The sequence below is a fragment of the Aethalodelphis obliquidens genome, unplaced genomic scaffold, assembly GCF_003676395.1.
Source record: "Aethalodelphis obliquidens isolate GAN/ISIS:26980383/991018 unplaced genomic scaffold, ASM367639v1 scaffold17, whole genome shotgun sequence".
In the NCBI taxonomy this organism is placed as follows: domain Eukaryota; kingdom Metazoa; phylum Chordata; class Mammalia; order Artiodactyla; family Delphinidae; genus Aethalodelphis; species Aethalodelphis obliquidens.
Window position 1 is genome coordinate 21,722,270 of NW_020837961.1, and position 27,532 is coordinate 21,749,801.

Consider the following 27,532-nt stretch of genomic DNA (forward strand, 5'->3'; position numbering starts at 1 on the left):
ATCCTGTTATTTTAATGAATTTTTAGATATTGCTACATTGACAAAAATGACAAAAATGTATAATTTGACATTTGAAATGAAAAAGACAGAAACAAAAAAATAAAAATCACATTTATTTAAACAAAAATATACACACAGTGTACAATGAATATGGTTTACACAGAACAATAAAACAAAATGATATTTCTTCAAATACCAATATAAAATGATCTAACCTATTTGTGCCTCATTTCCTGGGACTATACATTATTGGTTGATCTAGAATATACATTTAACATTAAAGCAAATGCCAATGTTTCAGATAAGTACCGCAAGAATCTGAAAATCAGATATTAGGTTAAATAAAATAATAAAATCTTCATATGAGTATATGTGTACAAAGGATTGCACATGTGCCATAAAATGGGAGTGTCTATACATTTACAAACACTTGGAGCCTGCCTTTTAAAATTTTGAAAGCCCTTTGACATGAAATGGTTTTTAATATTGATAGCGATATAAAAGCATCAGAAGCACTATATAGATAATAGAGCAATTTTGCCAATATTTGAGTCAATATTGCCTGCTAGTCAATAAAACCGCACCAAGTCATCATTAAAGATGTACTGCTGAGTTGTGACCTTTTATGGCCTTGGAGTAATTTTGATGATTTTAGGAAGATTGTGAATGTATTCATACCGTGTGTGCAAGTGCAACATCTTAAAAGAATGGTTTATCAAGCAACATCACTTGTAGTAGGTCTTCTCTCCTTTAATGTTCCGTCTCTCTGGGTACTATACTTAACTGTGAGTCTTGTTTTCCTTTTCAAATTTAAAATTCTAAATATTCATGCAATCTATAAAAGTTCAAACTCAGGAGAGTTGATGGCATGTATATTTTTAAAGTTAATATGACTTTACAATTTTTTCCTACCTCCTTGTTACTAATAGCCTGATATGATTTCTTTGACATCAGCAATGTTTTAGATTCCCCTTACTTGCTTAGAAATAAAATTAAAAGAGTGATTAATGTACACTATGACTCAGGAAGGAAAAATCCAAATTTCCATACCTTACCTTTATACCTAATTGGCCTGCCATGTTTTATCTAAAACATTAACTGTATTTTTCTGTTCTTAAAGACAGTCTTTGCTAGAGATAGCATCTGTTTGGAAAAGTTCTAACTTAAATCTTCCAAAGAAACAAAAGCTCTAATACATCAGTACTTTGTTTATAAAGCAATGAAACATAAATATGGGGGGGGGAAAGGGCATAGCTCTTGCCGATTACAGCTGGGCTAAATGAATGTGAATCTGTGAATTCACCTGAAATTGTCAATCCACTATACAACTCTCAGCAAATCATTCTCTTCAGCAGCGCATAATTTGTGAAGTCTCCAGCTACTTGGGATGCCTTGTGTTCAGTATGTTTGCTTCCCTCTGCAACTGCTGATCAGTTTTTTCTCAGACCAGTTTCTTAAATGGTGATAAGAGTTAATTTATTTCTCAAAAGATTATTGAACTAAACCATGGATAGACCATCCTGTTTGGAACTCAAACACCTAAAACATCTGTGTGATTTAGTATGTGGCCAGAGTTTCACTTGTTTAATCTACCAGTTGGGCTTTCAATTGAGCTATATTTATTAGAATCTGGGCATGGTAATATGTTACCGTTTTTCTTCTTTTAGCTAATGCTAAACTGATAAACTTAAAAATTGATACTGAAGCACATTTTTAGCGATACACTAATTAGGCTACCATTTCCCTGAATTTAGCCTGAAGTTGTTATTACGTACACTAAAGCTGCATTGCTGAGGTTCCTCTTGCAGAACATCATAGAGAGAGACGTTTTTAAAACACATCGTTATGATTAAATGATTTAATTATGAATAAAATATAAACATCAAATATTACTTATAGTCTAATAGGAGTCTTTAAAGAGGGTAAAAACCAAATCAAAATTGTAGCCATCTGAAGATGAGTGATTGCATCTTATATCATTCTAGTAATTTAATACTGCTTCCCATTATTGGTTATTTTCTGGAGAAAAAGTGATGGCGGCATTCAGTTATGTGCTGGTAATTGTTTGACAACTGGCTTTCCAGGAGTTAAAAGTATGGGTTGGTAGCATTTGGAAGTTTCTGTGGTGTAACTCCCACTGTGGTCAATTTCAAGCTAGGGATGTGAAGTTACTGAATGTGGGGTCAGGAAGAGAGACAGGCACAGTTAGCACATTACAATATTGTGTTTCCACTGGACAGATACAATTGACATAAACAACCTCGAGGGCAGAGGTCAATAGTAAAATGTACTAAAACAATTAGGAATTGGTAAGTTTTGATTATTACCTTTGTTTTTAATAAAATTTATTCAACTGTATTTTATAGTTTAATATTTAATGATGACTGTGTTTTCACAACTGGCTTACAGAATTTAGTGATCTATCATAAGTCAGCATGAGCCACTTTCCAGCACACCACTGTTATCCTCCTCTTGGCACGTATCTAACTTGACATAGGAGGGGGTTTGATTTGCTTGGGAAGAAAAGCATGGCTCTACACAAATCTTTTTCTTTTCCACCATCTTATTCTGTGCAAAATACTATACTTAGCTGAGAGAAAGAAAAAGGGAAGTATCCTTCATCCAGATGCTAGCTTTTAAGACTTCACAGTTCCTCAGAAGAAGAGGTGTTAGTCTTATAAAGTAAGGACTAGAGGTTAGTTACCTGGGTTCCTGCTCTAACTGGGCAGTTGGTCATTTCAGTACAATTTGTAAGCAGGATCAGACGGTTGCTCTGACTCACTGGGTTATTGGATTGACCAAACTATTTACATCAAAGGATTGTTTGGGCAGAGTGTAGACAAAACCCAAGGCAATATTTACAAGAAAGAAACAACCACACAAGAAATAAATGAATGGGTGCATCTAAAATGTGGGTCTGATTCAAGAAAATATTTCAAACTTTAACGTTCAGCTGTTTTGCAGGACATTTTCAGGCTCTGGATCTTTGGTCACTGGGCCAAACATAATTAGGATTCCACCTTCCCTTGTTTTTAAATATGTTTTCTATAGGACTTTGTAAATAGCAAATACAGAATTTTTATCTACATTTAAGGATATCAGAGGGCAAACATGTTTTTGAACCAAAAAAATTGTCTTGTTTGGAAATGTTACTTTCTTGGTTCAGTTTCTGACTCAACGTGATCCTTTAAAATAGAATGATGGTGCATCTTTTAAACGAAAATGAAGATAGAAAAGCATGACTGAGCCTGTGTTTGTACAAAAGAGATTTTAAAACTCTTTGTTTCATATTTTTCCTTTGATTTAGAAAGCGTTCATAATTTAAGAAATAATGAAGTAGTTTTCCAAGGATACTTGGAATACCTCTCAGGAAAGGAGCAACATTGTTGTCAATAAGAAACAAACATTTTCTGGATGAAATCCACTTTTAGAAGTGTGCACCAATATAAGCTTCCAGTAGGGAAATGCAGATGATTATGCTAATAATAAATGAGAACTTACATGCATTTGTATTACAGTCAGCTCTACTCTTTTAGAATTTTTATATGAGTACTTAATAAAGAAGCAACAGGTCTTTGAAATGTCTTCCCAAAACTCTACTGTTGGCTTTGTAGTTAATATTTTTTTCCATATTTGAGTCAAGAGGTTTCATTCTTAAAAATACAAACAAAAAGCTGTTGTTTATAAGAATATTTACAAGATGATAAATCAGCTAAGTTATCTTGGAACTCAGACTACCGTTTGATATACTGAATGAGGCTTCATAGTTACTCAGGGAAACCTCTGTCATCCCAAGCTCTGTACCTTAAATCCAGTGGGATAATGAAAATAATCACAAATGCTACCATTTTCAAATGAAATTGAACAATTCAAAGATTATATTTACTCAGTGAAATGAAGAACGAGGCATAAAGGAGAACACCAAGATAACCTGTCCATGAATAGATCCACGGTACACAGCATCTTCTTATGAAAAAGGCTGTAAATAGTTTTGACACCTGCCTCAAGTATAATGCCCACAAGTCCTTAACTAAAATAATAGATTAATAATACTGGCATTAAAAGCCCCAAAGCGTTATCTAAAACGCAGTAATTTGAAAAACCTAATATGAGCCTAGAGACATGTTTGGAATTCTCATTTCAACAGGCATCTTCGTGGAGGAGCTATTACATCAGCTATGGAAAGCCCCTAAGACCATCCACATGTGGTAACAGCTAAGAAGTGTCAGTGGAACAGGCCTCTGGCATTTCCAAGGGAGATTTATGCTCTGGATGGCATGCTCCTCTGATAAGAAAGGAAAAAGAATAGATTCTTAAAATTTGGAGGAAAAAAATCTCATTTGTTCAGACCCTTATACTCCAAGCTTCAATCCCAGCAGCAGACGCCAATTTCTATCTAACTAACTAGCATTCTTCCCAAATCTGCATGTATGTATTTAGCGCGGCAACTGAGAGAACAGACAAGCCACAAGCTAAGAAGGTAAGAAGCGATTGCAACCAGGGTTCTAAAATTATCTAGCTGGGTAACTGGGGGCATATCTTCCTTGTGCTTTAATGTAGCCATTTATAATGGTGTTATACATGATGATCTCTAAGGCAACTTCTGATTTGGAGTTTTGGAAAACTTTCAGTGTTATTTTACGAAGTAAGGGCAAATGTGAAATTCCATTTAAGAGAAATAATTGTTTTGGTTTATCATGAGTTATGGTGGCCTATGTTTTAAAAGGTTTATTCACGTATACTAATCTATGCTAGACAATGCATACTTACACCATCTACATTCTATACCAAGATGACTGCTAGAAAACACCTCAAAGATATTTTACAGTTTTTCATGAACTTGACTACATAAAGTTCAGGCTGATGGGGCCACCGAACCTAAGTCAGAGTTTTGAGAAGATACTATGCTTTTGAAAAGTATTTCTACTGCTTTACTAACACTGTCCATCTACATGTTTAGGAGGACCTGTCACTCCTCCACTGGATGACAAAAGTCCTTACAAGCACACATAAACTGCTTCTGTAGTCAAAATCATGAGTTAACTCTCCCTAGTCTCAAGTAACTAGAAAAATATTTTTTAAAGCCCAAAAATGGGCTCTCAGGTTATTTGTGAGAAAGGCTATGGAATAATATCTCAAAGTCTCTCTTCCCTTTACACTCTATCATAGCTTTGGAGTGGAGAAGGCCACTCTCTGAATCACCCCCAGGTCCCCTGTAGCGACCTAGCTTTTCTCAGAATGTCTTTCATTAAAATACGCTATGAATGAAATGTACACTTTCTGAGCTGATCTCAACCAGCGAGAATCAATACAAGCTTAGACCTAGAAACGCGATATGATTTAAGGTTTGTTTAATGGATTTCTTTCAGAGTCATATGCTGATAACTAATTCAAGTAATGCCTAGATTTGGGCAAATGTCCCTGATCACCTCCCTCCACAAATTCATGACAATGAAAACGTAAAAAAGGTAGAGATTGTCCAGCGGAAGCGTATTTGTGTTCCTGTTTATTTACATGTTGGTAAACTTAGGTGTCAGCTTTTCCATAAGTCCCCTCTGGAGGTCTGTAGTACTTGGGGAAAGCCATCAGCTGTAGCATGTTGAAAGCATACTTCCTGCATTTGATATTCTTCAGTACATTTTCTATGCGGCAGCCTTCTCTGGTGAAAGGGGAAAAAGGACAACTTCATGAAACACTGAATAAATAAATATGCTTTATTTGTCCAATGCAGAGTTGCAGCAACAGTCCAAGTAAAAATAACAAAGATTCAACCCTACATTTTTTTTTTTTTCACAAATGATGATACATCTTACAAAATTAAATCCTAGGCCAGGCCCAATACCATTATTGCCCTCAGAAAAAAGATGAGTAGAGTCCCTTTGCTCTTAACATATATTTAAGGTTTAATAAACTCTTTAAATATAATTTGTTCCACAATACAGCTTCATTTTCGTTTCATAAATATATCTGCCTTTTTATAACTTTTCCACAAATGAATTTCTCAGTCTCTTTAAAACACATGAACATCTACACATAGCCCTAAGGATGTAGGTTCTAGGAATAAGGCATTTAATTTATTAAGTCTGGCCATATAGATTTTTAAAGGAAAGTTTCATCTCTATTTGACTGCATTATTTTAGCTGTGCAACGAAGAGGAAAATGGCTTTCCAGACAGCCTGGTCCAAGTCTCAGCTTTATCAAGAGGAGTGCTTGTGTACAGACAGTACAAAAGTCACAGGTGCTGAAAATGGGGCATTGAGACACGAGCAAGACTTTGTTAAAAAGAATAGAAAAGTACTCTGAGAGCCAAATCAACCCAAACCATGGTTACAAACGGGTTCATTTAATTACAAAACATAAATAGCCATTCTCTCCAGAAAGTTACTTGACAGAAAAGGGTTAATTGCAGGAAAGAAATCACAGAACTAACAGGTTAAGATATCAAACAGAAGGTTCTATCAGCTGATGGCGACAATGAGATCGGCACAGTGGAAATCAAGTCTGGAACCTCCCACATCTCTAGGACTTGTCTCAGGGTCTCAGGGTTTGTGCAAATTCAGTCTTAATTTCTTTAAATAAATTTAATGGGAAGAGGAAGAGAAGAGGCAGAACGTCAAGCTTTCAGGATTCTGTTCTTTGTCTTATGCCAAAGACAGGAATTTAAAATTTCTTCTTGAGCTAGTTAACAGAGGGAAACACTTCTCCATGAACAAAAGAGCAAAATAATTCACTTAATGCATAGTACTTTTTTTTTTTTAGATTTTAGGAAAAACACATAAAACACTTACAATTCAAACATTTGTTTTTTTTTTAAATTCTGTGACTCTGAAAATGTAGAAATTACAGCATTGTCCCCATAATTTAAAGTCCATTGTCAGTTGTAGAAAAGAAAGGAGTACAACATAAAACTTATTGGTATTTGGCTAATAGTAATGCAAGACTTAAAATAAGCCACACAACTAGCAGGTGTGAGCTGACAAGCAGCAAGGCGACGGGATAGAAGTGTCGAGAAGTTGCCTTGTTATCAGTTAGACAGCCTGTTTCAGGATCATCAGATTCATTCAGTGCTCCCTGGGTTTGTCTGCTGTTAAATGGGGGGTGGGGGGGGGTGGGGAGTTAGGGGAGAAAAGAAAATAGTATAGCGTTCACACAGTAAAGAAACTCAACCTTAAATAGCCTGAAATACAACACATTATCCTATATAATACAGCAGTTTCAGATGAAGTTTTTATGCTAAATAGCCCCAAATGCATCCTGCGTATTTTTTCCAACTGGGCTTTTGTGCAAAAAGGAAGAGAGAAATGCTATGATGATATTCACATGGGTTGAATATGTATATGCACAAGGAAGAGTCAGAGAAGCATAACGGGGCCAATAGACAAGGCTACATGAATAAAACTAAAATATGGATCAGCCCATAAAAATAATCTGATAAGTACATCTTTGGAAAATGAAATGAGAAACACAGTATGTAGTGAAGGAAATGGACGTGTCTGGCACATTTAAACACACTGTCTATTGTTACTGTACCTATATAATGTATTTAAAGTTATAAAAATGATTAATGGAAATGGCTTGGTATTTAAAATGAATGAAATATCTGACATGTCATCCTTGCCAGCCATAAGACTAGTTGAACCAAACCCGACTCAGCACCCTTTCATCGGTTCAGCTCATAAATTATGTTGTTCTGCTCATCTTCCTAAAATGAAGCCAAATCTATCTCCTATGGACTCTCCAGAACTGAAAAGAGATCCATATTTACAGAGTACATGTTGAAAAATAAAAGATTCTAAATTTCCAGGTTGTGTGTTTTCTGTAAAAGTGAAAAATAAGCATTTGTAATTGGGCTTAAAAGGAGTTCCAATTACGGCACATCTGAAATCTGCCATACTGATGTAAGTTGAAAATACAAATGCTTTTCTACGGTATAGTTCATCAGTATTCAGAGTATTCAGAATTTCAGTCACTCTCAGTTGTCAAGGAGTTTTTGATCTCTGTCGGCTCCTCCAGGTTTTGAGGCAGAAAGCCAGCTGTTGCTTGGTCTATGAACAGGGCTGTATATGCAAAGGTACCTTCTACACGAGCCCCTTAGCATCCGTGACCCCCTTTCAACCAGCTGCAGCTTCTGAAAACCTCCTACACAGAGATTTTTTTGACCTGGTGTCGACCACATCCAGTGGCCACATGTGGACAAACAGCAGTGGTACTTATTTCAAACAGCGACCTCAGTTTAAAACACCAAATCAACCACGCTGGGCTGGGCTCTGGTGCTTCCTTGTTGTCCGGTTAAGACCTAAGGACTATGGCGCCAGTGTCAAAGTGAAATAGAATATTATCTGGAAAATGAGTGGTTTATTGAGTGAAAGGGAGGGCTGCATAATTCCTATTGTCAGTTGTACTTGGTTACTTGTTTAACTTTCTACTGCTCACTAGGTAGGAAACATGCAGTAGATTTTAAAGTATGGATACCTTTGAATGTGACTAAGAAAAGCTTCCTTGTCCGATATTATTTCTCTAATATCATCTTCACTAACGCTCCCTCCTGTCCATTATTAAGATGAAGGTTATCTGTAGCAAATCTTAAGCTTGTTAAAACCTTCGTTTCTTTCCTTGTTAAGAGAGAAGTACAGAGTCTCCTATATCATTTATCTATCTATCATAATATAAATATTAAATTCTGATTACAAATTTAGGTTAAATATTAACCACAATCTATCAATAATAGTATAGAAATACTCTTTCTTTCCCAGTGGGACCACCTGTAGACAGGCTCTGGCTGAGGAACAGACAACTGGCCGACCAGTAAGTTGAAAGGATCTTGTAACCGTCCTTACTCCAAATACAGGTGACTCATTCATACCAGATGGCTTTTTTGCCCTACAACTGCCAGAGCACATTTAATATTTTCCAAGTCTGCTTGTTGAATATGCCTTCCAAGTAAAAAGTGCTACATGAAAAGATTTTTTTTTGAGGGGCAGTTTTATAATTGAATTAATTTGTTGCTTACTAACTGCAATCTCTGGAGATTAGAATAATATATTAAAAATGCCTCTGACATAGTCATTCTATTATTCAGCTGAAATTTGAAAGCAACGTAGCCTACAAGCCTGCCACAGCACATAGAGCTTGAGGCCCTGACTATATCACCGAGGGGACACAGGTGCTCTTGGGGCTGCTTCCTTGCTTCCTGCTAAGAACAGCACAAATGGTTATTACTTCAGGGCCACAAATGAATTTTTCAGCACTCTGCTAGTGTAAATGCAAAGGATGTACTAAGTAATAACATTAGTAATTTCCTCCCTGGGAGATTATGACAAATAATTAATTAGTGGCTGCCTTGCACGGTACCCCGATTATCCAAGGTCATTAGTTTTAGCCATCACTGACTGGTAGATCACCATGGAAGCAAAGCACAATGTTGTCTCCACTGAAAATGTGACATGATCTGACATTTAAGGGCAGTTACTGAATCTGCAGGATAGAAAATGATTTTCTTTTCCTTCAAAGACCTGTCAAAGCAATCCCTTAAAATAGAAACAAGTAAAAGGAAATGTCTCACTCTTAAACACATCACTGCCTACACAAGGAGACATTTCCTTAAATAAAACCCAACGTGCGTGCCTTGATGATATTTGCTTATTTCCCCCTCTTTTCTGTCGGCAACTACTGCTGTATCCTAGATCACAAGTCCCCCACTATAGGTATCCTCTCAAATCAGTCAGACCGCTAAAGATAAAAGTTAGAATCCTCCTATCTCCCCCTGCTGGGTAATTATTCATGAATAGTGTCGTTATTTGATAGTTTATTCCTTTAACCACTACAGCTCTTCAAGCTCCCTCAAAGGAAAATTACCAGTTAAAACTGAATTGAAAAATCTTTCCTTCTGACGAGAAAGCTGATTTCCTTCCATGCTAAAATGAGACTGTTTCACGTTTCATTACATCCAAGTTCGGAGCTATAGGCATACCATCTTGAAATGCTGAGCCAAGATTTTAGAGCCAGTATCTTACAGAACTTTATTTGAGTCTACGTTCAACTGATAAATCGATCTTAAGAGAGCATCATGTTTCAGGCTCTAGAATGTTGGATTGTGTCAGATTTTAAACTGGCAGATCTGTGTGAAAATGAATATAATGTAGGTTTTATCAAGGAGAGCTTTGAGAGTGGTACCTACATCATAAAATCAGAGATTCTTCAGATGTAGAGTGACTTTAAAAAGTCTTCAAGTTGAATTACACATTTCATAGATGAGAAAACAAATTTAAAGGCCTTGCCTGGGCTTCTACGACAGCAAGTTGCAAAAAAGGATCCTGAATATGTAGTTTGCCTGGTTCACAGTTTGCTTAAATGATAAAAAATAAGAGAAGAATTCTTTGTTTTCAGTTTAGATCAAGGTCCAGTGTGAAATTTAATGACTCAAAATACTCTTAGATGCCAAATTACCTACCAAAACTTTCCAAAAATTTAATTTATAATTAGAATATTGAAAGTATATTTGCAGGACTTTTGGAAAAAACGGTGCAGCTGTTTAAACAGAGGGGAAGTTTTAATAAAAGAATATCAAGGTTGGGATAATTTCCACTGGCTTAGAATCAAGATTAGCCTCGATGGCTACTGAATCACCAGCAACATTTAAAATGATATCTTCATTTTAACTGAATTTCAGAATCTAATTCAAAATACATTAGGTCAACCACAGGAAAAGCCCCTAAATTAAGAAATTACTTAGAAGACATAAGACTATGTCACTGCTTGTAATGTCCAGGTCATAGTGTGCTTCCAATAATCATAGACAAGTTTGCTACAAAAGAAAGAGCAGTATTAGGAAAATCGCACTCAGAGGAAGGAGTCCTCCCCATAGGGCACTGCATGCACTTCTGGACATGACAGTCTAAGGGGAGGGCTACTGTGAACTAGAGGATACCAGAGCATGGTCACCAGGAAGATGACAGTGGGCTTGGGAACCTGGCAAATCAGAAAAGACTGAAGGCTACGGGAATGAGAAGAATTCCATTGGCTTAGAGAACAGGAACATTTATAGTTAAGTGGTTGTTGATTTCAGATAGTCAAAGATTCAGTAGTTTAAAGTCTGGGCAACTTGCAAATCAATGGAAGTGTTTGAAATAAAGAAGGAGATCTCTCATGTATCATATCCAATCATGTGATAGCTGCTTTACAGATATTATCTATTCATTCCTTACAAACAGTCAAACTGGTTAGAATTATTATCTCCACAGGTGAAAAAAGGATTATAAAACCTGTGCAAGTAGCGGACAGGGAATTTTTATCTTCGTCTGTCAAATGGAAAAACCACATGCCTTCTACTTTATGATTGTGATCCTTTGAGCACAGATTTCTCGCTACCTCTCAGAAACTGGCAGGTGTGATTTCTTGCTAGTTGCTAGATTAGATTAAGCAACTTCTAAAATTACTTTCGTCTCTACCTTCCTGTGATTCTTTGATTCTGTTAAAACATAACTGACTCTAGAGATGTATATTTTTTCTACTAATAGAATAGGTGACAGTTCAATAGGAAATAGGGTACGGGGCAAAAATCAAAGAAGGCAAAGCATGTTGACACTGTATTTAATCTCAACAGTGGTTCTCGCTCATTCTTATCTATTTTCAGAATTAAAAAAAAAAAGTGACATATTTCATTGTTTAATTCTCCCCGGTATCACTTTTTACATTCTTCTTCCAATTTCACCCTTTTAGTTTTACAAAGTGCCTGGAAAATAGGAATATCTTCTTGTCAGAAGAAGCAAGGCTCCAAGTAGTGACACTTTCAGATACTATTTAACATTGCTTTGAAAAGAAAGTGCAGATGCCCCCCAAAAAAACTCAAGACTGAAAGTGTTTTATAAAAAACTTTAAAAAGGAAAAAAAGAGAGAGAAAGAGAGAATGAATGAATTTGAAGTATAATTGCTTCCATCAGACCATTTTCAGAGAATTGATTCCAGTTTTGATCTTTGAATTTTAACAAGGTGAATACTTGGATGAGGTCCAGAAAGAACTATCATAAATGATTAAAGGGCTAAAGAAAAATGCTTATGAGGAAGTGTTTAAGGTTAATTTTGTTTTGATAAAAGAAGGCTAAATGAGATGTGACTGCTATATTTAAATGTATGTAAGACAGTGGTAAAATGATTTTTGAGGTATTAAATTGTGTTTTCCTCTCTTATATTTTAGGCTGTAGCATAAAGCATGTGCCTCAGGGATTCCAGCAATGCTGAAAGCAAGCGCTGTCTGAACTAAATAGATTTGTTGTTCTTTAATCTTACGACAGAGAATATGAGGTGTCCATTGAGGGGGCAAAGGGATCTTTGAGGGTTGAAAGAGAAAAGAGTGGGAAAGGGAGAAGGAAAGGGAGGGAGGGAGGGACAGAGAGGGAGACGGGGAGGGGGAGAGAGAGAGAGAGAGAGAGAGAGAGAGAGAGAGAGAGAGAGAGAAACAGTGGGGAGAAGACAAAGGGACAAAAGTTGGTGCCCGGAGGGTGAATCCCTGTGCATTGTTCTGTGTCTGTGCGTGGGGGGGGGGGGGGAGGGGCGCAGTATGGAGGGCCACACGGTGCATCTAGGGAGGCTCTCCCTAAGTCACTGGTCCACCTTGCCAAAGGTTCCCTTGTCTTGAGCTTGGCTTGGATGTAAGGAAATGAAGGGGCTTAAAGATACCATAATGAATAGGAAATGGGCACATCAGCAGCTGATGACAGATACCGACAAGCCTTCCAGAAGTTTCAGTGCAAGATAAGACCCATGGCAAGAGGAAAAGCTCAAAATAATAGAGACTGACTTTCCACCAGCCTGGCTGGACAGGGGCTGAAATGTGGAATGAAGTTTGTTTAAGGAAATTATCTTAAAAGTAAACAAAACCAAACCATATACCTTAGTTCGTAAACAGGTAAATAGGGTGCTTCTACAAAGAAACAGGTACTTAGATGCGGATGTATACCTATGACTCATTTTCTATTTCCCATGCAGTGTTATTCGCCTTTCTTTGTACAAGAGCTCCTACAGGATGACTTAGTTTTAATGGCTTCAAAATAACAGTCAGAGAGAAGAAACCAGACTAGTCACTAAAACATTCTGTAACTGTGTTTGTGGCTAAAGTACTTAAAAATATAAACAACCCTTGTCTCGCTGCTCTAGTTTGGCACTCTCCTGGATTGGGGAGAACTTTTATACCCCAGTGAAGAGGAAAGTAACAAGCAGAAATAGAAGACTTCTGATTCCATTCTTGATAAGTGCCAGGCAGAGAATAATGAGGTAAATCCGTTCAGAGCCAGATTTCCTGGCGGGGCTGTCCTCAGCTCCCAAATAAAAATAAAAGTCCATATATGCTCATGTTATTATGAAAGTAGCTCGGGAAAGTAGCGGGTGTCAGTAACAACACATACCCATTAGGAACGTGTAACAGGAAAAAACATCAGCCCAGCTTCCCAACATCTATTTGATTAAGTTTCAATCTTCCCTTTTAAAGGGAGAATGTTAAGATCTACCCCATAGGATTAAGTAAATAGGTAAATAAAAAAGTTCCCTCTCTAGCCCTCCTTTTGTTAAATCTCAGTTTCCGTGTGGACAAGAAGTACCTTGACGAGATGTGCAGCTGCTCAGTCCCAGCTCTTTCTCCTCTAGCTCTCTCTAATGCTGAAGTGCTCCCGGGATTTAGGACAGCACACTTTACCTTCCTGTACTATATATATATACTGCCCTTAGGCAGTATAGAAGTCAACCAGTCCCATGACTTAACTATCACTGTATGATGATGAATCTTAAATTTCTCTCTCTACCGTACACCTCTTCTCTGAATTACACACACATATATTGCATCTTCACTTGGATGCCTAATAGACATTTTAAGGTAATGAAGCATGGCAGAATATGCCACCCCCAAACATGCCACATTGGCATGAGGATTATTTTGAGCTAAAGGCACTTGAAAAAACAGCAGGTGCAGGAGGAGTGCTCTGACCTCCCCTTTTCTTCCTGAAAGCAGGAGATAAAATTCCCGCGTGAAAGATGCCCTCTCTCTACCAGCAGGAAAGAAACATTCTTATCACTAGATGTGGGGAGTCAATGCTGAGAGAATTCTATACAGCAGAGCTAGATGAAAGAATTCTTATCTTCCTTTAGCACCACACCCCGTGTCCCCATATATTTCAGTTATTTTTCCACAATTGCTTTTCTTTGTTCAACCTAGTATAAAAGTATTGAGGTTTTGACACTTCTTTGGGTCTTCATTTTCTGGTGAGAATTGCCATGTATATGTAAAGTGTGTATGCTTTTCTTCCATTACTCTGTCTTAGGGCAGTTTAATTCTCAGGCCCAGTCAGAGACCCTAAGGGGGCAGAGGAAAAGTCTTACTTTCAGTCCAGTTTCAAGGTCACATCTTAACTTGAGTCCGCCTCTTCTGCCACCATTCCACATCAGCTCCTCCCTTCTTTCGCATCACAGAAAATAACACTCACCACTCTCAGACATTCATGTTAAGCACCTCAGTTCTCCCTGATTCTTCTGCCCTCTTTACACCCCACAGCCATCCATCCATCCATCCATCCACCAATCGGCCCACTTGGCAGCATCTCTACTGCTGCGACCTGCCTGTGACCCTCCGTCATCTTGCTTGTACTAACAGAAACCGTTTTCCTACCTTCACCACTCTTGCTGCTCTATTAAGTTTCAGTAAATCCTGATGTACCCATTTAGACAAATGGCAAAGCAACGAATGCACTCTTCTGGTCGTATCCTGAAACCACTTCCCAAAGAGCTTTTACAGAATGGAAATCCAGCTGCATCTCCGTCTCCCGTAGGGAGCCAGGCTTGTCAAAATAGCAGTGGTGCTTATCCATCTGCAAGGAGATGGAAATATTTTCAACTGCTCAGCACTGAGACGAAGCTCCTGAACCATAAAGAAGTTGTTCAGCTATATCTTCTTTCGCCACAATCTCTTGGGTTTCTCACGTTTTTCAATCCCCTCCCATCCCTGCCATTTCTATGGGATTCCAGTCAGCGAGGTAAATCCTGCCAACCTTTTTCATTGGTGAACTCCTGTTTTGGGTTATCCTTGTTGCATCTGAAATGGATGGAGTTGAGTATGGACCAGTATCAACATCACCACCGCAGAATCAACGTTATTACACATTCATTTCCACCCCATCTTGGAATTGGACACGCCAAAAGAATCAGTTTAGAGTTTTTGCCCCTGGAATTGGCATTGTCTTCTCTAGGAGGATAGGGTCTCTCTGTTTCTCCCCCTTTCAACCTTTTCCCATTTCTATCCCCAGCTCTCCCTTTATTCCCACCATCCCAAGCAAATAGCACGTTGCTACAATTTATTTTATCAACTTCTGGAAGTCAAGGCTTATGAAAATCGTTGTGAAAGAGAATAAAAGGCATTCAAGAATCTTAGAGTGTAGTTTTTGGATACAACAAGTGCATGGCTTAAAAACAACAGTTACACAACTGTTACACAATGACAGACTATAAAATATAAAATCCACCAAGGAGGAAGAACCCCAAGGTGTAACTCAAAGTGCTTTTTACATATATTATCACTAATATCTGCTGCAAGGATTCAAAGATCAGGGAAGGCATCTTAGAGAAATAGACTTTTGTGATGGATGATGAAGGCCGAATAGAATTTCAATAGTTAGAAACTGGATGGGGTTGGGGGGATGTAAATAACATGGAAAGGCATGGAAACAGAAGAATGTCAGATGCACTTGGGAATGACCCACACTCTGCTTTGGTTGTAATGGGGCAGCAGGAAATAGCAAAAGCAGGAATATTAAAATTAGGATACTTTCTATTTTTGTAGCTTATCTATTTTAGACATTTTCTAAAATAAACACATATTTTGTGATAAGAAATTCAACTACATTGTTTTAAAATGTCTATGTGGCAAATGTTTGTGTCGTCGGTAAAAACTTAGAATTCTCGGGGCTTCCCTGGTGGCGCAGTGGTTGAGAGTCCGCCTGCCGATGCAGGGGACACGGGTTCGTGCCCCGGTCCGGGAAGATCCCACATGCCGCGGAGCGGCTGGGCGCGTGAGCCATGGCCGCTGAGCCTGCGCTCTGCAACGGGAGAGGCCACAACAGTGAGAGGCCCGCGTACCACACACACACACAAAAAGACATCCAGCTATCTTCTACTGATACAGACGGATGCTTCCTCTTGTTTTTCTGTTCAATTCTGGGTATTTCTTTTCCTTTTTAAAATTGGTTTGGTACTAATCTAAGTTATAAGCAACTGGCCACGGGTCTTGATTAATTTCCCTTGTGACCTAAACCTCTCAAGGCCCTCTAAGGATATAGAATACAATGCCATGAGAATAATATTTCCTAAGATATTTGTGATGAAATGAGTTGGGAAAATGCTGAGTTAAAAACTCAAACAGGACTGTTTATTTAGATATTTATCCAGGGAATATTTTTTGAGTACCAGCTTTGTGCCTTGAATAGTTTGAACTGTCCACAATCTAAGAATAAAAAGAAAGAGGAAGGGGCAGTGATATAGGAAAAGTTGATGGATTCTGAAATGACAGAGGCCCCAAAGTTCCTGGCTAAAGAAATTGAACATTACTCTCTACGTAGTGGGAGTCACATGACTGAAGTTGAACTCCAGGAAAAACTCTTCGGGAGGAATGTGTAAAATAGATTAGAAGGTGAGGGACTAGAGAAAAGAGCAATTAAGAGCCTACTGCAGTGGTCCAGGTAAAAAGTAATAAAGGTCTGGAGTAAAGCAAAATAAATACAAATGAATGAGAGGCTATATATGTGATAGATGGGGAGGTGGGGTGAATCAGCATCTTGAACCTTCCCTATAAGAGTGATAGACAGAGGTAGCAATTATAAATCATAAGACCCAGGAGAGAGTATTTTATCTCAGATACATTTCTTTCCTTCTCTGTCTGCTTTTGTAACTACACTGATGCAGATAATCAAATTGAGTCTAACAGAGCCATTATTTCTGTCACTTGCAACCATTTTCTGCAATAATTCTTGAAATGGCTGTGCTGTTTGCCAAACAGATGGCTATCGGGGAGAGTACAAAATATCACTCCGAGCCAACCATAGTAATGGCTTCGAGTCAAATTTCTGATTAAAATAAAAAATATGTCAGTAGTTTCATTCCAGGAGAACCAAAAGAATTCTCAGGGCACCACAATTTCCTTTTCCATCCATTTGGTTTGTGCTTTTTTCCACATCCGTCAGAAATCATATTCTGTATCGACCCTCTTCTGTTCAATTGAGTAAGACACAGAGACCCAGAGCTTAGAAAAAAGGGCCTTTTTTCCTACTTTCCTCTTGTTTAGGCTCCCTCTGAATTGCTTAAAGCTTTTCTTCAACTCAGACCGTTGGAGCTAGAAGGGAACCTTAAAGATCACCTTGTCCAACCCGTTCCTTTTTCAGATGAGGAAGCAGAGGCCTCCAGAGGAGGACCAAGAACTCATAAGAAGTCCACAGGGTGCAGAGCTGGGATTGTGTGCAGAACAATTAGATTCATGATATTCTTCAGTCCTCACACAATGAAACAGAACCTCCTCTCACGCCCCATCCCTAACAGAGAGGAAGGAGCCCTTTTCTCATTCCTCAGTCTTTATACACTGTGAGGACAAGGTGTCCGGCACCTTGTTTTGGGGAAATGCCCCTGGGCTTGGGAGGGAGCAGAGCTGGAGACTGTCCATATATGACTCACTGTGATCTCACTGTTCCTCAGAAATCCCTGTGGTACTTTGGTTCCTTTTTCTAGATAATTATGGCATAAAACTAGCCTTTCTGTCACTGTGGCAGCTGCTGTTCCAACTCACAAACCACTGAGAATTCCAGGAAGGAAGAAAACTAATGGATGGGTTCCTGTAACACTCATTCATAAAACATCAACTAAGCTCATAGAAAGTTAATAATAAAGGTGACCACTTATTGAGCGCTATTTCACGAATGCCAATCACTTAACCCTAATGATCTCCTTTAACCTTTACACCACTTCTGTGAGGTACGTACAAAGATTCATTTTGCAAATGGGACAGCTTAGAGACACTAGGTAGAATATCCAAACTCACACTGGTAATAGAGGTAGAGCTAGAATGTGAATCTGGTTCCTCCTGACTCCTGAGTCTGTGCTCTTAACAACTGTGATATACTTTCCTTTTCTACATTCTGCATTGTGCCAGAAACTATGTAGATTATAGTACCTGTATACATGGCCTTACAGTCTACCCAGGGCAGCCCAACATATCCAGAATTATTAGAGAAAAACATGTAGTATTGCCATACATGAAATAAAGGTTTTTAAAAAAATTTTACCAGTTTATTATAAAGGATAATAAAATGATAATATAGGATATTTCACATGCTACAATATGAATGAAATATATGATACTGAAGATGCTAATCTGATGAAGAGGTAATAGGGTGAGGTCCAGAGGGTCCCCAGCACAGGAGTTTTTGTCCCTCATGGAACTGGGGTGTGTCACCTTCCCAGCATTTGGATGTGTTCGCCAGTCTGGAAGTTGATCAAATCTCTTTGTTCAAGAGTTTTTATAGAGCTTAATTTCCAGCCCCTCCCCCTTCCAATCCTCTATTCTGTTGGTCTTTCTGATGACCAAGCCCATCTTGATGCTCTTTAGGGGCTCCAGTCTCAGAAATCTCATTAGCATAAACACCTATGTGCTCAAAAGGGATTTCTTTTTCTCTTTTTAAACTTCTTATTTTATATTATATAGAATTTGAAAAAGAATAGATACATGTATATGTATAACTGAATCACTTTGTTGTACACCTGAAACTAATACAACATTGTTAGTCGACTATACTCCAATATAAAGTGAAATAAAGGTTTTGAATCTAAGGAGTTCTCAGTGTGGGCTTGGGCTTAGGGTGACCACACATCCCAGTGTGCCTGGGATAGCCCTAGGGTATGCCACCTGAGTGAGATGGAGGGAAGGAGAGAGGACTTCTGGGTATTAACAAAGAAAAAAAAGAAAAAAGATAGAGGCAAGGATTTGTGGCGTTTGTTATGTTTGTTACATATTTGCTGAATGAGAGTGTAGGGGCATGTATTTATGTAAAAACATGGTGAAAAGATGAGGCAGAGAAACAGGGCATGGTTCAACAAAGAGATACGGACATGAAATGACACTACAAGATTATATGTTTCTACACGCTATACTTGGGTTTTAGAACAATTAGTTTGAAAATACTATGCAGGGTAGATTGAAGTAGAGAGATTGGAAGCAGAAGAACCAAGAAAGAGCATATTGAAATAATCAAGGTGTGAGGCAAATAAGAAAAGACCAGGGTGGCAGAGAGAACCTGTCAAAGCCAAAGGCATGTTGAAGGGAAGAAATGGAAGAATTTCAGTCAACAAACAAGTAATTAAGCCTTACATCACTGTTTATGATTATATTGGTCTCAACTTCTACATGCCATCATCATGGGCAGTGAGAGAACAATGCAGGATTGCCTAGCGCACTCACGATGCTTTGGGTCTAAGGGGCAGCAAGTTGAAATAACGGCACACGCTACCCAAAGTTTTTATACTCATTTAAAAAAATAAGTGATGGGAGAATTGTATCATATAGCACAGAAAATATAGGCAAACTGAACTGCTGTCACATGCAGTTTAACGTCAGCAAAACAGTATCATGTCACAGGAAAGGAATTATGCTAACTCAAATTTTGTTGGTTTTGTTCTGTGTAATTTGTATATTTGTTTTGGCTTTATAGTTGTATACGTGCTAAAGGCATGAGGAGTTCATACCTGGTTTTATGTTTGGCTATATGTTAGGAACATACTAAAACTAGTTTATGTCAGAAAGGAAAGTACATAATAATTCTCTCTTCTTAAAGAGGTCAACACATGACTCAAGTTTGAGACATAGATCTAATACGAATATGATTGTTATTTACATCTCTGGCTTTGACAAGGAAGTAGTTATCAGTGATGTTCAACTGAACAGTTTAAGTGGCCTGATGGATGGGAGTCAAATGACAATGGGCTAGGGAGAAAATATGGGATTAAAAAGCAACAGCAGCAGTTGAGACCATATCAAGAAGTGTATATTATGTATGACAGGTTCTGAAGGAAAACCATAAACTAAAGCAATACAAGCAGTAAAACCAGCTATATAAGCTATGATTGATACTCAAGACTTAGTACAGTGTTGCACTTAGCTAAAAGATGAGTTTTGTGGTTATGTGGTGAACATTAAATATATTTCTTTCCAGAAAGGTGAATATATCAATAGGCAGGAATTAATTTTATGGTCAAATTAATAAATGACAATTTGAAAGATTCATTAAAAGGTAAAGTCTTCAGAAATATGGAAGACAATCCAGGTGACATATCTAATTACCCCAAATCACAAATCAGTTAACAAAGTGTCCATGGATCATATCCATGTGCCATTGATTTAGGAGCTGATTTTATGACTTTTAGTCAGGTTGTTGAGCTCCAGAGCCACATGGCTAAAATACTGACTTTCATTCTTTTAATTCCTTCCTCTAAATAAAAGCAAATAATTCACTGAAAGGCAGTTGCCAAGAAATTGGTTAGGGGATCATGGACACCTGACTTTGTATAAATAAAATACCAAAGTTAATCTAGGTATGAACTAAGATTCTTATAGGGAAACAAGAAGCTAAAATTTATCAGGACGCTTATCCTTCAGTTTTAGAGAATTGTATCCTAATGGATTACATTTTAGTAAAACAGGAATTAGCTGTCGCTCTCATAACTTCCCATTGGAGAAAGATTAATGAAAAGTAAACATCTGATTGAAAGCCAGGATGCAGATTATTAGCCTATGGATTCCTAGTTCTATAAATTATTAGGTTTTTAAAAAAATTCCCAGTAGATAGCACCGTACATATCATATAGTGATTCTATATTTCTTTATAGCACTCTGCTCATATACTGGTAAGACAATCCTGGGTTTGAATCTGTCTTTGCCTCTTGCTACCTGTGTTACTTGGACAAGCTACTTAATTTTGCTAAACTTTAGTTCTGTCATCTTTAAAACGAAGATGATAATAATATTGTCACATACAGGTTAATATGAAAGTTAAATACACACATATACATAAACAAACACGTACACGTATAGTATATTTAGTATACCAAACATATATTATGTGCTCAATAAATGGTAGATATAATTATTGGTGTCATTATATATATTGCTAATTATTTATTGAATAAATGGCAATGAAATAATCTACAAGATCTTTTACTAATGGCTAATGAAAAACATACAATGTAACAAAGAATCATCTCTATGAAAGTTGCAGTGCACAGTAATGATTTTAAGAAAAGAGTATTTAAGAATTATTTCAAATAATACTTTGTTCTAATGATTTATACATTCTAACAATGCATATTGTATTACTCTCTCTAAATATTTTTCTAAACTTTACAAGTACAAATTTGATGGGCTGTTGGACAGTTTGATTCTTTTGAACCAAAAGATATTTTATTTGTAGATACTGCTTGCTTGCTTTTATTATTACACATGTTATGGTGTTTATTTCTCTTACATTTCTAGTCCGTGTTTAATTTAACCATATGTAACAAAAGAACTGAGTCGCTCAATCTTATAATTCATTGTAGTCTACCTGAAATAACCATTTAATTCTGATGATGTTTTTTTTTTTTAACATCTTTATTGGAGTATAATTGCTTTACAATGGTGTGTTAGTTTCTGCTTTATAACAAAGTGAATCAGCTCTTCGTTTTCCTCTTTCTGACTTACTTCACTCTGTATGACTAGGTCCACCTCACTACAAATAATGTTTTGCTATAATACTTTCAATCAAAAATCATTAATATATATTTGGATTTTTGTTCAAATATTTATACCTTGAATAATTATAAGTATTCAATTTAGATAACGATAATTAAGAGGTTGGATGCATACTAAGTTATTAAAATGCATAATGGTTTCTAAAGAGAAACTCTTTTATTATTAAACTAGTTCATTTATTCCCTAGGAATTACTTATTTAAAATTTGTTTCTCCAGAAATTGCTACCTGATCACTTAAGTATAACCCATGTTCTTCTATGTTAATAAATATAAACTAAAGCACTCGCATATAGGTATAAATTAAACAGAGGTTTCTTTTTCTTCCCTCTACTTCTCCTTTAAAAGGTACATATTTATAAAATAACATTAATTCTCTGAAAACTCCTACAGTCAGAGAATACATTGAATGCTTTCATTAAATATCATTTTGAAAATAATGCCTTTATCTTATCTACTGGCCAAAATTTACAGTGCTTAAATTGCCTGGTTTCCTAAGACAGAATTTCCCATAGTGTGTCCCATGAGTTTCGATGGATGTGTAGCACTGGGTTAACAAAAGTCAAGCTTCTTTATAGTGGAGTTTTCCTAGGACTTCAATATATAAATGTGTTGGGGGCTTTGGGGAGCCAGAAACATGCTAGATCTTGGACTTGAGCAGGTGTTTCTCAGGAGGTCACTTCGTTGATTTTTGTTAAAGTGCGTGCAAAGGACAGAGTGCTTCAAGGACCCAGGGGTTGGGAAGAAAAGGGCTGTGGAGAAGGAAAAGGCCAGGAAATGAGTGATCACATGACGGGTCACTGACATGTTCTTAAGCACACAGGAGGGGACTGATCAGATGTGTGTTTCAACATGAATATGAATTCTACACAGAGGATGAGTTTCTAGTAGGCATTCTGAGGAGGGAGTTTTGTGAGAAATGGTAATGCCTGATCCAAAGCAGATGCTAAGTAGATGGCAACATTCTGTGTTATTAACAGAAAGGAAAACTGTGTGTTTCTAGACACTGGTGATAGTAGTGCCAACCTTGGTATCTGATTAAGAAACATGAGAGATCCTGACTCATATTCTTTGTCCCAGCGGCGGGCCACCACATTCTCACCTCAAGAAAAGTTAAAATTGTACCTGTAGTCATGGGCCAGCTTCTCAAAAAATACTTTAGATATGCTTGAATGTTTAACTCAGAATCTACCCACATCTTTCAATCTCTAAGAGATCATGGAGAAGATAACCTACATGTAGAAAATTGTGGGATGACAGTGAGTTACTAATTAGCAATCTCTCTACCAGAGAGTAAAAATGATACAATAAGAACCCCAACTCAGGTCTTTCTTGTGTCGATTTTTTTTTACCCGGTGACATAAACTCCAGCAACCATTCCCTCATCTAGTGGAGGCTTAACTTATTCCTACTTGAATTCTGGCTTATTAAATGCATAAGTAGGCACAGTCATTCATCCATGTTCACAAAATGTAATTCAGTGCTTTAGTAATAAAATACTAAATGATGCCTATGACAGCCAAAGGAATGAATGTGTCTTCCTAAAAGCCTAAATGGTGTTAGGGAACTATTTAGACACTGAGGAGATCTGTTCTTTTTTTTAAGAAATATTTTATAATTCTAATCAACGTATTGCTAAATGCACTTAGTGATATAAATCATCAACCTTTGCCTTCATGTGTTTTCTTCAGATAACATTTGCTGACATTTTATGCATTACTTTAGAAACTTCTGAGGGAAATGTAGCTCTACAGGTCATTTAAAAAAATACTCTGATCATGCTATCATCCTGTTCTGTCATCCTGTTATATAGAAAGTAAAAAACCTGCTGGCTGCCCTGTGGTCAGTGTAATAATTTGGGGAGCCTGACACTCCATTTTTCATCTGTTTCTGCAAAAGTGAATGCCTTCAGTGTAGTATCTGGAAACACTGCTACTGTATCTGAACACTTTTATATGCACGTATGAGATAATCACTGCTGCAAGTTCAAGTTCATTGCAGTCTCATTTCAAGTTCCAGCTGGGAATTAAACTAAAATTGACACTGAAATGGGTTTTGTTATCCTTATTGTGCTGCTTAGAGGAAGATGGTTCATGATGATAGAGAGAGTGATTGCCTCTGGGTCTGAAAACACAGAGTTCGACATTGTTCACTATATACACACACACAGTAAACTCAAAATCAGATTATTCCACTGATAGTCCAGAGAGTCCCTTTTTTTTTCTTTTATTGAGAACTAACTTAATTGTGGGTGTCTGCTTGCCTGTATTAAGGATCTGCAACATTTATTTTAATATTTTTCCCATCTATTACTAAAACTAGTGCTGTGATTATAGGAGGCTGGGTAGTCACAAAGGATTCCTAAATCATGCTTAAATATATCCATAGACAGATAATGACATTGTCGAGTATTAAGTATTTAGGAAATGGAGACAACAACATACATAAGTGACAATCTTTATTACGCACTGTCTGTAAAATAGGAATAGACGAAGGTCTTTACATCTGTGTTACTTTATTCAGAATGATCTGCTATACTGAATTCGCATGCATGCTTCACAATCATCTAATTTTAACTATAATCACTAGCTGAAGATTGCTTACTAAGCATTTTGTGACATAAGAGTGACCAAGTATATACCTGTGTGTATAAGATCCTATTCACTAGTTTGAACTTTTTAGATTCTTGACTTGGTCTCATTATTTCAATTAATATTGCTTGTGGACCCACTCTGTGCATCTGTAATTCCAAAGTCACAGGAACCATGGAGCTCACCATTGTGTATCCATTTGCAATAGCACGGTGCATTAACATTGGATTGATAGTTAAACAGACCACTATTAATACTGACAACCACAGATTTCTAAGAAGCACCTAAAAAAGATTTAGACCCTGCATTCCTTCTTGTCATTTATAATGATACACACAACTTTGAGGTACAAATGCACTCTGGACTTTTCATATGGAAGAGGCTATGGTAAATACAACCCCAAATTCATAAAGTAAAGCAGGTCTTTGTCAAATAGGGAAGTTATTTTCTATCTTTTATCTGATTCTCATATATACTTTAAAGCTGATGAGATAATGCCTATTAAATTCTTGAAAATAGTACAAGTAAAGAGCAGAAAGGAGGCAATTAATCTACCCACCTGTGTCCCATTCACAAACGATTTTTAAAATAAACATTACTCTATCACTGGGCTATTATTTCCCAGATCGTGCTTTTTATTTTTTTTTCCTTAGAACATCTTTGAGGAAGCTATTTTAGGTCCATTTTGCTCTCTATTCCAACAGCCTACAATAGTTCAAGAGACTAGCTACTTTCTAGTCCGATATTATGTTTAAAGCACTGCAGAATTCATATACCACTTTCGCCTAACAATTATGAATGAGATACTCAAGAGCAAGAAGGGTTTGAGATTTTAAAAAAGAGAACAGAAAAACTACAATGAAATTCTATTTTGCAGAAGTAATATTTTTAATAAAATTGAAAACAGTCTAGTGTTACAACAAATGGAGAGGGTTCTTGCACAAAAATTCAATTATGATTATCTATTGCAAGCTGTCTGGCTCTAACACAAGCTTCTCCTCATTCTTTTTTTTTTTTTTTAATGCGGTACGCGGGCCTCTCACTGTTGGTGGCCTCTCCCATTGTGGAGCGCAGGCTCCGGACGCGCAGCTCAGCAGCCATGGCTCACGGGCCCAGACGCTCCACGGCATGTGGGAATCTTCCCGGACTGGGGCACGAACCCGTGTCCCCTGCATCGGCAGGTGGACTCTCAACCACTGCGCTACCAGGGAAGCCCTCTCCTCATTCTTGGAATAAAGGATGGAGGTGAATTTGAGTAGTAATGATGTTTACAAGAATTGAAAGGAGCTCATCTAAAACTGAATCTAATGGGAGAAATTAGGTTTTGGTTTGTATCACAGATTTCTAGCCCAGATATACTGTCTTGGCTACTTCAATCTCATGAAGCCACTTATAAAGGTGGGTTTATAAGTGGTGCAGGTGCAGGTGGGTTAAAAATCATGGAGAAAACCTATGTATTTGCAGAGGGACAGGGGCTCCTAAACCTGGATACTTATAAAACTCATATTTCTAGTTTTTCTAAGGTCATTGCTTTCTCAGAAGTCATAGCTTGATAAAGTAATCTATTTTTATATTTACTGTCAATACGTGCCAATCTTAGGTCTCTAGTAAAACATGCTGAAAATTCGAGAGTAATCAATAGCTTTTTTTCTTAAGAAACATCAATGTCTCTTGTGGGTGAAATATGTTCTTTCTTAATTTACTTGTCTCATAATAATACCGAGGTCACCTTCTCTCTGAAGCCCCAACAGTATCCCACACTCCCCTCCCCTTACCTCTCTGGGAATTAACTGCTCCCTTAACTATGTTTCCAAAAGCAGTTTATATACAATATCATAAAAACCTAATCCACTATTATTTATTTGCATGTGATTCTCTCCCAAAAGGCTTTGAAGATTTTTGAGGACAAGAAGCACATCATGTTCATATATCTATATCTATATCTATATCTATCTATCTATATATATCTTTAACATGAAGCATTATGCTCAGTAAATAATATGCAAAAATTGCTTCCTTCTTTGATATAAGAGAGTACTCAGAACCATCAATTCCTTAGAGTTAATGGCTTCTGCCATAGTGGAATAATGATCTGGAATAAAATGAAATACTTTGGGAGGAACAATGACTAGGGTTCTGGTCAACCAAGAACAGCCTATGTAGGCCCTGTGCTGCAGAAAGAAACAGAGCAAAGAGGTAGGTCATCATCAGGCTGTAAATTTGCCTCTTGTGGTGGTAAACAGACCTTGAGGGAGACGTGGCTCCAGCCCACCAACGGCACAAAATTGAGCTAGCTCAGGGGTCTGACTGTCCACTTCACTTTCCCCGCTTTGTACTTTGGGTGGGCTTTTATGAGAAAAAGGAACAATGCAGGTCCCTTGTAACTGCAACTCCTCACTGATCTCCTGTTCTCTTTGACATCATTGCCCTGCTTGTTCAGTGGGGAACTGAAGTGAACTTGAACCAAGTCCAAATTGTCTATTTTACTACCTTGCAAACTTGGTTAAGACTTTGTGGTCTGGTTAGACAAACAATCAACCACAAATGGGTTCCAGAGTCATCACATGCTATGTACACATGACAAAGTTCTGGTTTTGTACCTTGCACGATTTTTCAATGTAGGTGTTTCACTGTGCCCAAAAGACTGTCTCCATGAAATTTCTCTTTTAAATATTCATTTGTTTACTTATTTACATAGATGTTTGGTTAAAGAGCCCTTAAATTACCTATTAATTAGATATCATTGTTTAGAAATATGTTCTATTATAAAACTCAGCCCCATTTCTTAAAGCATAGGAAATATATAATGTGGCCACCATACTTATTTGGGCCACCATACTTATCTCATGGGTAAGGTTGACAAGAATAAAAATATATACATTTAAATTTCATCACAAAATATCAATTATCCCAGTAGAGCTTGGGAGAAAGCTTGTTAGACAGCAGTATATATTACAAAGGACTACATGTTTCGATTTATTACGCAGTAAGACAAAATTCGTTTATAAAGGTCATGAAGTTTATGGATCCAGGAACAAAGAGCTAAATATAGATCAAGAGAGACAGCCTAGGCTCTTAGAAGCATGGCCCTGGAGTCAGATGGCCTCATACCGCTTGCTAGCTGTGAGGCATTGAACA

The 27,532-nt window shown here is 37.3% G+C and overlaps 1 protein-coding gene across 2 annotated transcripts in view; it reads right to left on the bottom strand.

The window, feature by feature from the left end:
• Positions 1-94: 94 nt before the first annotated feature.
• INPP4B (inositol polyphosphate-4-phosphatase type II B) overlaps positions 95-27,532 on the bottom strand; it is a 493,426-nt gene continuing 465,988 nt past the window's right edge. For both annotated transcript variants that reach the window (XM_027117065.1, XM_027117067.1), the window contains one exon: positions 95-5,659. In XM_027117065.1, the coding sequence (XP_026972866.1) occupies positions 5,527-5,659 (133 nt within the window). In that variant the 3' untranslated portion in view covers positions 95-5,526. The remainder of the gene's footprint in view (positions 5,660-27,532) is intronic.